Source organism: Lycium barbarum, chromosome 9 (assembly GCF_019175385.1).
Source record: "Lycium barbarum isolate Lr01 chromosome 9, ASM1917538v2, whole genome shotgun sequence".
In the NCBI taxonomy this organism is placed as follows: domain Eukaryota; kingdom Viridiplantae; phylum Streptophyta; class Magnoliopsida; order Solanales; family Solanaceae; genus Lycium; species Lycium barbarum.
This window is the reverse complement of record NC_083345.1, coordinates 3017929-3034056: the sequence shown is the minus strand read 5'-3', so window position 1 is coordinate 3034056 and position 16128 is coordinate 3017929. Positions and strand designations below refer to the sequence as shown.

General features: G+C 38.5%; 1 protein-coding gene and 1 long non-coding RNA gene across 2 annotated transcripts; one reads left to right on the top strand and one right to left on the bottom strand.

The window, feature by feature from the left end:
* Positions 1-955: 955 nt before the first annotated feature.
* LOC132611124 (uncharacterized) lies at positions 956-4036 on the bottom strand. The gene is made up of 2 exons (XR_009571467.1): positions 2336-4036; positions 956-1401 (listed from the first exon to the last, which is right to left on the bottom strand). It is a non-coding gene; the product is annotated as an uncharacterized LOC132611124 (long non-coding RNA).
* Positions 4037-4833: 797 nt separating this feature from the next.
* LOC132609041 (UDP-glycosyltransferase 75C1-like) lies at positions 4834-6430 on the top strand. Its single transcript, XM_060322867.1, has one exon. It carries the CDS (start codon positions 4837-4839, stop codon positions 6289-6291), a length of 1455 nt encoding a protein of 484 aa, XP_060178850.1. The 5' UTR covers positions 4834-4836; the 3' UTR covers positions 6292-6430.
* The last annotated feature ends 9698 nt before the right edge of the window (positions 6431-16128 follow it).

Here is a 16128-nt window from a genome sequence, read left to right as displayed (position 1 = left end):
CTTAATCGTTGGACATTTTTGCCTTTCACATAAGCTTTTCTGAAGCAACATGTGGTTGGAACATATTCTGATTCATTTAGATAAATTACGAATTTGCTACTCATATATGCTTTCTCGGAATAAAATTTCCCAATCAAGGATAATGCTTCTTACGAATGCCATAGAGGGTACCTCTTAACTTTAATCCAACATAACAGATTCACCCTATCGGTATCGACTTTCAAAACATGTTAAGAACTTATATCTCATTTTCTCTCTTTATATTTCTGGCAAAATTTGGGCAGAGGTTCCTCTGTATTTCTTACTATCCCAAAACCTGTACACAGGAAATACCGACCATGCCTCACAGGGCCAACACATATACGTATTTATATATCATATCGTAGCCACACAGGGCTAACAATTGCAAACAAATGTACACAGATGTCGAGACTTACCTCACGTGCCCAACTCAAACGGCACCAGTGACATCTTCCTGTTTATTTTTCTTTTCAATCTTCAACTTTATATTTCCGTCATACTTCAAATAGCTTCCCCGACATACATCTTTCATACCATTTCTTACCTGTGTACGGTATAGCTTCCAATATCATCGGTCACTTTCTTACGTCGATACCGTCCTCAGCTGAAATTAAAGGTTAGCAGAAAAAGATTCATTTCCTACGGCTGGCTCTATCGCACGATCTAAGATTCAAAGAAAGGAAACATCCTAAATGCCCTGTAGCCTCCTGTTTATCGATGTGGTGCACAACACACTGATAAACAAGACTCTACTAGGCACGACCTGTAGACATCCCAAGGACAAACCGCTCTGATACCACTTCTGTCACGACCCAGCCCCGTGGGCCGCGACTGGTGCCCTACTTGGACACCCAAACGGACATACAAACTAAATCATCATTTTTAAACAGAGTTGAGAACGAATATTATCTTGCGCGATTGCGCGTACAAAACATTATATCAGAATCAGAAGAGGCGGCGGAATATACATCGCCGAACATATGCACATATATCAAAAAGCCGGCAAGGCTATCAAATATGTCAAAAGCCGACAAGGCTGTCAAATGGCACAACGGCCCAAAACGCATATACAAATGCACGCCGACAAGGCTGCAACAAACATATACAAAATGCACGCCGACGAGGCTGCCATAACGAATAGAGTCATGCAAACACATCCGTACAGAAGTAGGCACACACACCCACAAATACGTCTACAGACCTCTAAACAGACAAACCGAATCATATGGCGGGACAGGGCCCCGCCGTGCCCCTGAACAAATACATATATACATGGCGAACGAATATATACCAAAATGTGTGCTCTGAAATGAGAAGAGCACTCCAAACAGCAGAATAGGGTGTCCTAAATGGGTAGATCACCAAACTGTGCGTCTGTACCTGCGGGCATGAAACGCAGCCCCCGAAGAAAGGGGGTCAGTACGAAATATGTACTAAGTATGCAAAGCAGAATATACAGAAAGCAAATCTGAGACATAAACGAAATGGAAGTACCAAACATAAGTGCAAATCCAACATATCAAAATTTGCTTACTTTCAAAAATATGTAAGTAATGCATAGGGTACAGAAGAATATGGTCGCCCACCCGTCGATGGCGCCATAACACAGCATAACACCAGAAAGTTTCAAATCTCCGTATCACCGTCACATATCACATCACAACATAACGCCATACACAGCATAACACCAAATATAGGTGGAACCCGACCCTCTTTTGCGAGTAGCTCGGTGAACCATAAACACAGCATAACTCCGGAGTATATCAAAATGCGCACGACAACAGAACCGGCCCGGGACTCGGCGAAAGGAATAACAGAATGCACGAGTAGAGTCGTGAGTAGTCATATGCATAAAATCATTATCATAAATTCAAACATAAGTAAAATGATCATATTTGAAATCGGAATAATAATCATACCAAATTCTTTCAAAGATTCTCTGAATTACATAAAGGAAAGTCGCGGGACCCACGGACGGGTATTTACCCAAGTCGGGCCCGCCTATGAAAAACATACGTATCATACATAATGCAAACTTTTATAAAAATATTGGAGTAATCCGAGCATTTATGTGAAATGTATGGCATTCAGAAATTTCGAAGTTCTTTAAAGTGAAACCATTTTGCGCAAAGTTCGGAAAGCGATTATTTCAAATACATAAAGGTTCATATTTCATCAAATCATACATAAGAGTGCCAAGGAACATATATAGATCATATCATGCTCGGATTTCGGATTTGGAATTTCCTTAAGGCTCTAATCTAGCCTATGTAAAACTAAGACATGCCAAAAAAAGGGAGGTTGCTTTACATACCTCGTACGCACTCCAAGATGGCCAATATAAAGTAAATTCCAATCTACACCTCGGGCTCCCCAAGGTCTACAAATATGCCAACGAATATCCAATATTAAACATAGGCACTTAAGCCATTTATTCCAACTAACATTAAATTCTACAGAAAATTCGGCAGCATTTCCCCTATAAATAGGCCATCCCGAGAATTTAACTCGCTCAAAATCAACAACAACAACCACAATAACCAACCTAGCAACATCGATAATCAATTCGAAAGGCAAAATAATAATAGTAGCTCTCTTTTACACCATTCGACAACTTTCCAATTATTCAATTCAATGGCTTACTTTCAAGCCACAATATCGTTCGTACATTCGATTATTAACCCAAACCCATACTAACAACATTCAAGAACATTCTAAAAAAATTCACATAATATTTCCAACAATCCACAATTTCTCCAAATTTTTGGCCGAAAACAGCCCCTACCCGTGAGCAGCCCACTGGGCACACTTCCGACTTTCAATTCATGTTTTGTATCACAATTCACAATATAACGATACCATTTTCATAAAATATACAAATTACATCAACGCACAATAACCCTCAAATCAGCCCGTACAATCTCAACATCAATCTTAAGTCATTAAATGCTCAATTCCAAACTAAAATTCGTAACGACGACACGAAAGCGCTTAAGCGATAATAATGCGATATTCGGCATAATCTATGACTCACATTCATTCACACTACACATATTCATATGTTAATGGTTCTCATATATAAGGATTGCATTAAATGCACAAAGTTCTCCAAATCAGTCCGCAACGCTTACTATATCAATTCGGGACATTTAACTCTCATTTCCAACATACAAATCATCACAACAACCATTACGACGCTAAGCGATATTAATTCATTCTTTGCTACCATTTGGAGGCTATATACACGGCTACACTACACATATACATGTATCGATGATTTTTATTCTCTTCTCCACTCTACGACAATCAATATGCTACAAGCAATTAATTCGTCAACCCAATACCACACCACACACATATACTTCACACGGTCAACACACCCAACACAAGACCCAACTTCAACATTCCATATTTCATGATTTTTATCCATTTTAGCATACTACAATATGCATACAACATTTATAACTCCAAAAACAAGATTAGAACTCACCTTTATTCTTCAATCCACCAATAGGCTAGGGTTTGCAAATGGACAAAATGAGTGGTTGAATGACCCAAACAATACTTCCACGCTACTTAGGGACCTCCAAATAGTGGGTTTATACCAAAGAAATAATTTTAGAGAGGCAAAAATGGGACTTGATTTTTCTTGGTTGTGGCCGAGAACCATGGGGGAGTGGAGGCTCTCCAAGTCTTGTTATTTTTCTCTAAGTGTAGAAGTGGGAAATGAGAAAGATGACTTAGTTTTTTTTTTTTTTTTTTTGTATCCACAAATATCTCCCTTTGTTTATGGCCCACACATGTGTTGGACCAATTAAAATTGGCCACACAATGTGTGGGACCATTTCAAGTCCACACGGCCACCATGGCTTTTGGTGCAAGACTTTTAAATTCCAATTTTATGAATTGTGGTCCCAATTTTTCCTAAGTGTCTAATGCCATCAATTTCATATTCAACTTATGTCTCAAAATAAAATCAAATGGTCAAAAGTCCCGCGTCAAATCCCGGAATAGTCTTGGCCCTTAATTGTCATAGTTAATCCGGGTTGTCCCAATGTATAAAAATACGGTACGTAACAATAACGGAGAGATTTAATTTTGTGTTCATCTTTCCATGCATTTGTTATTTGGGACTCACTGATTCGATTAATTCATATTCTGCCACGTAGGACTCAATTAACGCCGAAGCGTTTCCTATTATAAATTTCTCTATTTTCAAGTTCGAACTATAGATTTCTAGTTAAGAGTAGTGAGATCACATTCATCTCACCATATCCCTTGGTGGTAGTGATAGGAATTTAATTTCTTGAATTTTAGAATATCTAAAAAATAGTTGAAAAATAAGTTAATCTAAACCCTTTAGATTCTCGTGTGTTGTTTCGTCCGGACGCCATTTTGATCACTCTCACTTTGTGATTTTTTTTTTCGACGCTATAATATTTCAAACACATAACTTAATTATTGTACGTAATTGTTTTTATCTAGTGTTTCAACTTTCACCATCTTTTCACCATCTTCGTTTAAATATTAAGTGATATGCACTTCCTCTTTTGGTATTCTTTTCCTTTTAAATTCTAGACATTGAGCATGATCTAAAAAAACCTTTCATGGCTATCTTTGTCTAAAAGGACATATTTTGACATATTTCTTTGGCTTTATTCAACAAGAATTGTTATCCTACATGAATTGGTGGCCTACGTTTCTTTGAAAAGATCGAAGATATGATCTGTACATGTTGTCAGCACAAACGTCATGAATCGTTCACATTTCAAGAATTTTCTCTTATATATAAACAAACTCCAAAACCTTATACAAATGTACATAAAAACTACCAGAAAATTCTATCTTAATAAACACCAAAGAATTATGGAAAACTTGACGAATGATTGCCATGTTCTTCTTGTAACATTTCCAGGTCAAGGTCATATAAATCCATCCCTTCAATTTGCCAAAAGATTAGTTAACTTAGGAGTTAAAGTCACTTTTTCCACTAGCCTATCAGCGTTTAATCGAATCTCCAAGCTTCCAAATATAGAAGGATTAAGCTTTGCTCCCTTTTCTGATGGCTATGATGGAAAATTTAAAGGATCAATGAATGAGTTCGATTCATTCTATTCTTCCCTGATGAGTCACGGGTCTGAATTCGTGACTCAAATCATAAAATCCAGGGTGGCCGAGGGCCACCCTTTCACGCGTATTATCTACACGACCATTATGGCATGGGTCGGTGTAGTGGCCAAGAGCATTAATGTCCCCTCGACATTTTTTTGGATCCAACCGGCCACGGTCTTGGACATTTACTATTATTGCTTCACTGACTATGCTGATTATTTCAAGAACTGTTCTCAGGATCAAGTAGTCGAGCTTCCAGGATTGCCTCGGCTAAGTCCTCGTGATTTTCCCTCATTAGTGCTCAGCGATGTGAATTCTACCTATGGTTGGGCAGTTAAATCTATCATAGACCAAGTTGAGTTATTGAACAGTGAAGAAAATCCAAGAGTACTTGTGAATACTTTTGATGATTTGGAACATGATGCTTTGAGGGCTTTGAAGAATTTAACTATGGTTGGAATTGGCCCTTCAATTCCTTCAGCTTTTCTTGATGAAAATGATCCTTTTGATAAGTCATTTGGAGCTGATTTGATACGAAGTTCGGAAGATTACATGGAGTGGTTGGACAAAAGGACTAAAGATTCAGTTATTTACATAGCATTTGGTAGTTACTCTGAAATATCAAGCCAATTGATGGAGGAGATAGCTCAAGGATTAGTAAAATATGGAAGGCCATTTTTGTGGGTGATTAGAGAAGGGCAAAATGGGGAAAATCCAGAGGAAAATTTGACTTGTAAAGAGGAATTAGAAAAACATGGGAAAATTGTGCGTTGGTGTTCACAGGTGGAAGTGTTACAGCACCTTTCTTTAGGCTGTTTCTTGACTCACTGTGGATGGAATTCGACTTTGGAGAGCGTGTGTTCTGGAGTGCCGGTTGTGGCGTGTCCGCTCTGGACCGATCAAGGTTGCAATGCTAAGCTCGTTCAAGATGTTTGGAAGACTGGGGTCAGAGTGAATGCCAATAAAGACGGTATCGTGGAACGAGATGAGTTCAAGAGGTGTATAGAGATCGTGATGGAAGATGGAGAGAAAAGGGACGAGCTTAAGAAGAATGCCAAGAAATGGAAGGATTTGGCTAAGGAAGCTATGAAGGAAAATGGTTCATCAAATCTAAATCTCAGAGCTTATGTTAATGAGATTTTACTCAATCATTGTTAAAAATAAAAATAAAAATTGAGTATCATTTTGGTAATACCTTGGCCTATGTTGCACATATTATGAATAATTTCAGAAATTGTGAAAAGAGGAATTAAGCGTCATATTTTGGTTAATGGCATTAGTTAAGCTTTTTATTGTATTTGAATTGTTTGTACTTTTGAGAATGATGGCCACATGATAATGTCTGTAGATATGTGTTTAGGTGTAGAAAACTCCTCAACTGAGAAACATCAGAGTCACATCAGTTCAGACCACAATGAGCGAATTTACACTAGGCCATTATCTCTTAAGTATTTTTAAGTTAAAACAGTTATTTTCTCTCTGGCTTTTTGTGTAATTTCTCTGGTCTATTTTTTCCTATTCTAACTTGGTCCAAAATATTAGATCTACTCAAATAGTTAGGAGGTCATCTTGTGCCTGTACCGTTGTATACGGCTTCTTGAAGATATATAGTAGCCAATATAAAAAGAACGAATAAATACAAGAAAAGAGAAGTGAAAGTGTTCACCTGCACAAAATAAAATACGTTCACACATGAACAAGAGGGAATTTCTGAACATGACTCGCGTACATAATATGATGCATAGTCATCTTATTTTTCGTTGTTGCTCCAATGTCCTCAACTACCCCCCAAATCTTGAGGGTACATGAAAATGATGCACTCTGTCTGGTGCATTATTTCTTCCGATGTTCATACACAACGAAATGACAAGTTTCATGTTTTGCGTCTTTATACTCTAGCAATTTTCCCAATAGGCATCTTTTGTTAGTAACTTTAAGAATGCAGTTACTAGTACTTGTTAACCTAGCTATGCTATAGAATGTGTTTAGCTGATTGATTTTTTCAAACTTTGTATGATTCTGGGTTTCAGATATGAATGCTCGTGAGAAATAGCATCGGGTGCTTCATCTCGGCCACTTATGTCTGACCAGATGGAATATTTGGGCGGTTGATTTACCCGGTGATCATTCAGTTATGCTTTACAACATTTGTTGTTCCATTTTTAATAGCTATAATTGTAAAGTAACCAGGTATGTGTGCTGAATATTTGCAAGTTGTTCGTGTCTTTTAATATTTTGAACCTCGGACAAGAAATCGATCCTGCTATCAGCTCAACTAAGAGTTATGAAATCCAAATTATTGGTTTAAATGCAATAGGAGTTTTTATTTCTTGTGTCTGACAATCTTCAGCAGCTGAAAGATTGTTAATTGGATTCTTCTTGCAAATGAATTGACAAAGGTCTGTCAGTGTTAAACAAATTAGAACTTTTATACTGTTATTCAAAACGTATTCAACTTGAAAAGGGCAGGGGCGGACCCGTTATCAGGGCAGCCAGAGGGTGAAACACGTAAAGTACCTGATTTAGGCCTAAAAACGTTGGAGGCCCAATTTTTGGTAATAGTACCCTTAATAGTTATAGGTCATAATAGGTTACATTTTGTTTTCAAATGAGCAATTTGTAGGATTGTCCTTCGCTGGGGGTGGTCTTAAATGGTGGTCTTTAAATTTTACCCTTCCGGAAGGCAGCATTTCGTTGGGCAGATTTGCAAAATTCTGCCTTGCGATATCTTTTTTTTTTTTAACTGAGCTGGGGTTCAAACCCACAACCTCGGGGTGTTAGGCGAGGGCTAAAACTTAAAGACCATCCCAAATGAAGGGCAATCCGGGCAAAAAAAAGTTTTAAAATGCATTGAGTAAACTTTTTATTACAAAAAAGGATGATATTTGACGTTGATTTAGTAAGCATATGCCCTTCCAGGTATTTGGTGCCAAAGGGAAACTTATGATTGAGTTCGTTTTGTATTTCTTTGTCTTTGCCCATTACATGCATTGAGCGTATGATATTTTTCGGAAAGATGTATTGCTGGGATTAGTAATGCAAGTTTTGGTTTATATGGCGGAGGGGACTGTTGGAAAAAAAAAGTAATAACCAAATTGCACGACGAGGTAACAGTGGAAGAAATACCCAAGTCAAAACTTTCCACACTATTTGAACCAAGAGAAGACAATAAACACTAGCACAAATGAAAATCATTACAGCAACTATACCAACAATAAAATAGCAAAGCAAGCAAAAATAAGTCAATGCAAGTGTTACATGGTAAAACCCCTTCAAGGTGAAGAGAAAATATCCACGGGACCTCCGGCCCACAAAAGCTCCATTATAATCAACAAGAGTTACAATATTGTTCTCCAAATGGCTAAAATATCAACGCCAAAGGCGGAGCAACAATACATAAAAGATAACACTAAAACTAGTGTCGAAAGGAGAGAAATCACCCCAAAAATGAGCTACTGTTCGTACTCAAAAACTGGAGCTAAAGACCACAAAATCCAATCTCCACCGTTGAAACCGAAGACGCGGATCTTGAGAACCTCCAGTTCAAATTTTAGAACGATCCAACGGTTAACGAATCGGAAATCTCTGTTTGAAGCGGATTGCTGTAGCAAAAATTCCTGGACGATAATCTGCTCTTTTCTCTCTATATGGTTGTTATGAATTCACTCTTGTGTTATTAAAATAAGACCTAAGTTGATCTTATATATAGAGGATTTTAGGACAAAAGTGGCTTGGTTCAAATTGGATTGGGTTTTATTAATCCAATTCCACATAGGAAGGGAAAACTCAAAAACCCAACAATTCTCCCCCTCCCGACTATGTGGAGGAGACCGTCATCCCGGTGATCATGCAACACTCTTAAAACTTCCCTCTTGGTAAAGCTTTAGTCAACATATCCGAACCATTATCATCAGTGTGAATCTTCTCAAGTTCAAGCAACTTAGAATCTAACACATCTCTAATCCAATGATATCTCACATCAATATGTTTTGACCTACCATGAAATGTAGAGTTCTTGCCAAGATGAATAGCACTTTGACTGTCGCAATGAAGCACATACCTCTCTTGAGTAAAGCGAAGTTCCTCCATAAATCTTCATCCAGAGAAACTCTTTACAAGATTCAACGGCAGCAATAAGCTCAGCTTCTGTAGTAGATAGAGCAACACATTTTTGCAACCTAGATTGCCAAGAAACAGCTCCCCCTGCATAAGTAATAAAGTAGCCTGAAGTAGACTTGCGAGTATCAACATCACCAGCAATATCTGAATTAGTGTAACCACAAAGAATGGGCTTCTCTGTCCCAAAACACAAACTCAGACTAGAAGTGCCACAAAGATATCTCATAATCCACTTCACTGCATTCCAATACTCTCTTTCTGGATTAGAAAGAAAACGGCTAACAATACCAACAACATGAGCAATATCTGGTCTTGTAAAAATCATCTCATACATCAGACTGCCAACGGCTGAAGCATAAGGAACTTTCTTCATACCTTTCATCTCATCATCAATAGAAGGACACTACTTCGTGTTCAATTTGAAGTGCATAGCTAAAGGTGTACAGACAACCTTAGCTTTATCCATGTTGAACCTGCGAAGTACTTTCTGAATGTACTTCTCTTGTGATAACCACAACTTCTTGGCCTTTCTATCACGAACAATCTGCATGCCAAGAATCTGTCTTGCTGGTCCCAAGTCTTTCATAGCAAAAGATTTATTCAACTCTTGCATCAACTTCTGAATTCTGCAAGCATTATGACCAACAACAAGCATGTCATCAACATAAAGAAATAGAATGATAAAGTCACTATCATAGAATCTTTGCACAAAAACACAATGATCTGAAGAAGTCTTCTTAAAGCCCTGTTGACTCGTAAAATAACCAAACTTCATGTACCACTGCCTGGGAGCTTATTTCAAACCATGCATACAAGCTCTTCTTCAATTTGCAAACATAATTCTCTTTACCCTTGACTTCAAAACCTTCTGACTGCTCTATATAAATTTCTTCATCTAAGTCACCATGGAGAAAAGCAGTTTTAACATCCATTTGGTCAACCTTTAAATCTAGACTTGCAGCCAAGCCCAGAACAACCCAAATGGATGACATCTTCACAACTGGAAAAAAGATTTCATCAAAATCAACTCCCTTCTTCTAACTAAAGCCCTTGACAACCAATCTAGCCTTGTACCGTGGAACTGGATTACCATCTTCATGTTTTACCCCGAAAACCCACCTGTCTTTCAAAGCTTTTGTCTCTAGGAAGCTTAACCAGATCAAATGTATGATTATCATGTAAGGATTTAATCTCATCTTGCATAGCATTAAACCACCTTTCTTTTTCTTCACTATCCATGGCCTCATTAAAACTTCCAGGTTCTCTCCCATCAGTCAAGAGTACAAACTCATTGGGAGAATAACGAGATGAAGGTACTTTCTCTCTAGTAGATCTTCTGAGAGAACTCTCTGGAGTATCAATAGCAGATGGTTACTGGCCAACCACATCATCTTCTACTGGAGCATCAACAACATTATGTTGTTTATTCTGAATATGATCACTATCTTCAACTTGATCTTCATCATTTTGAAGATTTTCTTCAGGTGCAATAGTCACAGGAACTAGATCAACATCAACTAAGCTCTCACTGCTCTGAGAATCAACTTTCTCCGCTTTATCAAAATCTTCAATTGTCTGGTCTTCAAAGAACACAACATCACAGCTTCTAACAAGTTTCTTCTCAACAGGATCATAGAAACGATAGCCAAATTCGTCTTGACCATAACCAATGAAGATACATTTCCTAGTTTTAACTTCCAGCTTTGACTTCTCATCCTTAGGAACATGCACAAAGTCCTTACACCCAAAGACTCTCAGATGAGTATAAGAGACATTCTTACCAAACCAAACTCTGTCAGGGACATCACCATCCAAAGCAATAGTTGGAGATAAATTGATAACATAAGCAGCAGTATTAAGTGTTTCTTCCCAAAATGAATCTGGCAACTTAGCATCTGAAAGCAAATACCTAACCCTCTCAACTAGAGTTTTGTTCATCCTCTCAGTTAAACCATTTAACTGAGGAGTCTTGGGAGAATTTTTTTGATGCTGAATACCCTGCTGGCTACAATAATTATCAAAAGAACCAATTTATTCACCACCATTGTCTGAGCGGATGCATTTTAGTTTCTTCCCTGTCTGTCTCTCAACCAAGGCCTGAAAAGTCTTGAACACATCAAGTACTTGATCTTTGGACTTCAAAGGAAATACCCAGAGTTTTCGAGAATGATCATCAATAAAAGTCACAAAGTAAAGTTGCACCACCACGGGATCTTACTTTAAAAGGATCACACATATCAGAATGTACCAACTCTAGCAAATCAAGCTTTCTTGAAGGCGAATGACGCTGAAAAATAAACTTTTTTCTGTTTCCCGGCTAACCAATGAACACATCTCTTTAACTTTACTTGTTTCACTCCAGAAAGCAAATTCTCTTAGCCAAGTTATCAATCCCCTTCTCGCTCATATGACTTAGCCTTCTATGCCATAACTCTGATGAAGTATCATTCTCCACCAAATTAACTGAGTCACCACAAATGGAGCCCTGAAATAAGTACAAGTCAGATATCTTGTTACCTTGAGCCACAATCATTGAACCTCTAAGAAGCTTCCACTGGCCATCACTAACGGTTTGATCATAACCCTCATCATCAAGCCTTCCTACAGAAATTAAATTCAAACGAATATCTGGAGCATGCTTGACATCGTTAAGAACCAACCTCAAACCATTCTTACCTTTCAAGCAAACCGTGCCAATACCAAATACCTCAAGTCACTATCATTGCCCATTCGTAACATTCCAAAATTACCTGGAGTATAAGAAGAAAATAATTACTTCTTTGGCGTGACATAAGAAGTGGCACTTGAATCCACAAACCAGGTAGACTCATCACAAACAAGATTGATATCATTTTTACCACAAGCAATAAGAAGATCATTTTCAGCAACAACAGCAACACGATTTTCATTATTGTCTTCTTTCTTTTGCTTTTTCTAGTCTCCCTCAAACTTGTAGCAATGTTTATTAATGTGCCCTTTCAAGTGACAATAGTCACATGTAAGATTCTTGTACCTTGAGGATCTTGACTCGCTTCTACTTTTGCCTCTGCCATCTTGACCTCTAATATTGCTTCTCCCCTTGTCTTTAGTAACCAAAACATCGGAGTGTGAAGTTGAAGAAGACAAACCTTGAGATCTTCTTTTCATCTCTTCATTCAAAATACCACTCTTAGCATATTCCATAGTTACACCATCACTGGGAGTAGAATTAGTCAAAGAAACTTGAAGAGTTTCCTAAGAGTCTGGCAGAGTATTAAGAAGCCAAAGTCCATGTATTTCTTCATCAAACTTGACACCCAATCCAGACAGCTGATCTAGGACCCCCTAAAAATAATTTATATGATCAGAAATAGGACTGCCCTCTTTGTATCTAATATTCATCAATTATTTCAGTAGGAACAACTTATTATTGCCAGTTTTTGAAGCATAAAGTGTCTTGAGCTTTTCCCACAAGCTTTTAGCATTTATCTCGTTCACAATATGATTTCGAACATTATCTTCAACCCATTTCCTAATATAGCCACAAACATGTAAGTGCTCAAGTTCTCAATCCTCATCTTCAATAGACTCGGGTTTCTTAGAAGCAAACACAGGTAAATTCTATTTCTTAACAAATAGAAGATCTTTCATCTTGTTTTTCTAAATATAGTAATTACTGCCATTTAAACAAACTATCTTGCTCATATTTTCCTCCATCATTCAAATAGACGATCAACACAGTCAAATACAATCACAAGCTCTAATACCACTCTGTTGGGAAGAAACAAGCAATAACGAAATTGCACGACGAGGTAACAGCGGAAGAAATACTTAAGTCAAAACTTCTCACACTATTTGAACCAAGAGAAGACAATAAACACTGGCACAAATGAAAATCCGGATAGCAACTATACCAACAATAAAATAGCAAAGTGATGTGCCGCGAATTCGTGGCACATTCGACGCCTTTTTACTATGAAATTTGGTTGTTTTTAAGTGAGTCTGGTTCTCTTTGATATGTTTTGGTTGTATTTTGGGAAAATAATGGCCCAGAAGCAAAGAGCAAAGAACAACAGAAAAATTGGCCAGAAATGAGAATCAATGGGTCGTCGAATTGATCGACGAACCGTCCTTTGAATCGTAGAATAGCATAATTTTCCAGAGAGGACGAAGTTGAGGATGACAAAGGACGGAGGAATCGACGTATCGTCGATCAAATGACGGACTGATAGACGGTTCGTCGTTTGTGTCAACCAGTAGGACCTCTCAACAGAGGAGAAATCGACGGATTACTCGACGAAGGGTCGAATCGATCGACGGTAACGTCGAATGGCACACTGAGCTGAAGATATAAAAGACGAAGACATCGACGTATCGTCGAATGATCGACGGTCCGTCGATTTTGCTATTCGGGGGCAATTTTGTCAGCTGTTTCTGTGCGTTTTTGGAGCCTATTTAAAGAACATTTTAGGTCATTTATGGGAAGCTTAGCTTATAACACAGAACAAAAAGTCCCACTGGTTGGTGAGCATTGAAGACCATATTTTGGGTATTTCAGTGAGGATACAAGATTATATATTTCACCATCTTTATTACAGTTATATTATTTTTAGAGGCACAATGTCACGACCCAACCCCGTGGGCCGCGACTGGTACCCTACTTAGGCACCCCAAACAGACTCACAACCAATTCATCGTATTCTGACTCATTCAGACTTAACATACGTTGTTCGAACTGAAAATTAACAACAGACGTCACACAAACATTTACCGAACACTTATCTTAAGCGGTCGCCCGTGCAGAACAGTCATATCAAAATCAGAAAGGTGGCGGAATATACATCGCCCAAATGCACACACACACGTACAAACTCAGGGGCCGTCTTGGCCATAGTAGCATACGGGTCGCTTAAGAACGCAAAACAGATCCACATACAAACACACCGGACCCACGACCCACAAACATGACTACAGGCCTCTAAAACAAAACAGAACATACGAACATATGACGGGACAGGGCCCCGCCGTACCCACACAGCCACAAATGTACAGAATACACACACAGCAAAAGGTATGTACCAAAAGCTAAGCTCCGGATCAAGGGGAGCTCTCCAAAATAGCAGAATAGGTAGCCTAAACCGGAGGATCACCCAAACGAGCTTCTGTACCTGCGGGCATGAAACGCAGCCCCCCGAAGAACAGGGGGGTCAGTACGGGAGAAGTACTGAGTATGTAAAGTAGAAGGTAAAAAAATCCAAATCATAACTGGAGTCGGAAAGAACAAACACAAACATCAAAGTAGCAAATCAAACCTGTGCGAAAGATAATGTACAAATGCAAATAAAATCATGTATAGGGCTTAGGAACGTGGTCACCCCCGACACTGGTGCCACAGCACATCATACTCCAGAAGTTTTCAAATCTCCGTACAGTCTCCAGACACATCATATCACACACATATCACATCATCAGAACATGTCAAATGCCATATCACATCATAACTCCATAGACGGTAACCGGCCCTATGGCGAGGCCTCGGAAACCGTAACACATCATACTTCCGAATATGGTATAGCGCGCACGATCACAAAGCCGGCCCGGGTATCGACGAACGAACTCATAGCGAATGGCACGAACGGAGTACTGCAGAGACCATATGCATAGTAAAAGTAAATTACAGGACTCGACATATAATTACATATAGGCATATACCGACGCCAGAAGGCTCGGAGTAGAAGCCAGGTCGATCAAAATTAATGTATAGAAGTTACGAAGTTCCAAACTGAAAAACCTTTGAAAAGCAATTCACAGATCATTTTTTTCGAAAATCTAGTATCATTCGTAGTGCAAAACGTTCAATAATGGCGTAGAAGATTTCAAACAGACCTTTGAGTCATAGGCAAATGATTACTTTTCGTATCGGACGGAGGTGAGTCAAACAAATCAAATAAGGGAAGCCTCGGGGCTTGCGGGCCCACCTCGAGTCAAATCGAGGCGGCGGACACAAATCACAGACTTTCGGCTCCATAAAGCCATCTACAAAAGTTTCGGAGAGATTCGGACACAACAGCAAAAGTTATGAAGGTTCGAACATTCTTTCAACCAAATATAAAGAATAGGTTTCAATTGCGCTGAATGAATAGTGTCCAAAACTAAACTCGGATTTCCAAGAGCAGAATTATCCCCGAGGGTCCGATCTTAACCTAGTATAACTAGGACATGCCAAAAGAAGGAAAAGTAAGCTTTACATACCTGGATTGCGCCTTACGCTCGTCAAATCTCAATTCCCGTTTCGTCCAAAAACTGCAAATGGTCACTTTTACCAGTTACTATTCATGAAAGTTAACATCTTAATCTTTGGCTAAACTTGGCTACCGAAATTTCGGCAGCATTTCCCCTATAAATCTAACACCCCCGAGACTTAGCTCGGCTCAAAATACAACAACAACAACAACCCAAACATCATCAAACAACACAAACCACAATCAAGTCATTCTAACTTTAAAGTTCTACCTTACTACACAAGTTGGCAACTTTCATTCAAACTTCACAATTCCAAACTTATGCCCACATTATTGTATTCATTCACCCATTCAAGATTATTCAAACCCATCCCAATTACACTCCAACAATATACAAAATTTCCCGAAGTTCATTACTTTGCATATTTTATCCAAAACATCCAAAAGTTACGACGAACATTCTAACTCTCATTATTTCATTCCCAATTCATTAACATCAACCATAAGTCACATTTAAAGTCTTTTGGTATCATAGATATACAATGATATACACAAATATACCAAAGGTATATACTTTCCGATAATGTTCCGAAATCATTTTCCAACACCAATTCAATTCATTAAACGATCCTTTACGTCATAAATGTCACAACGA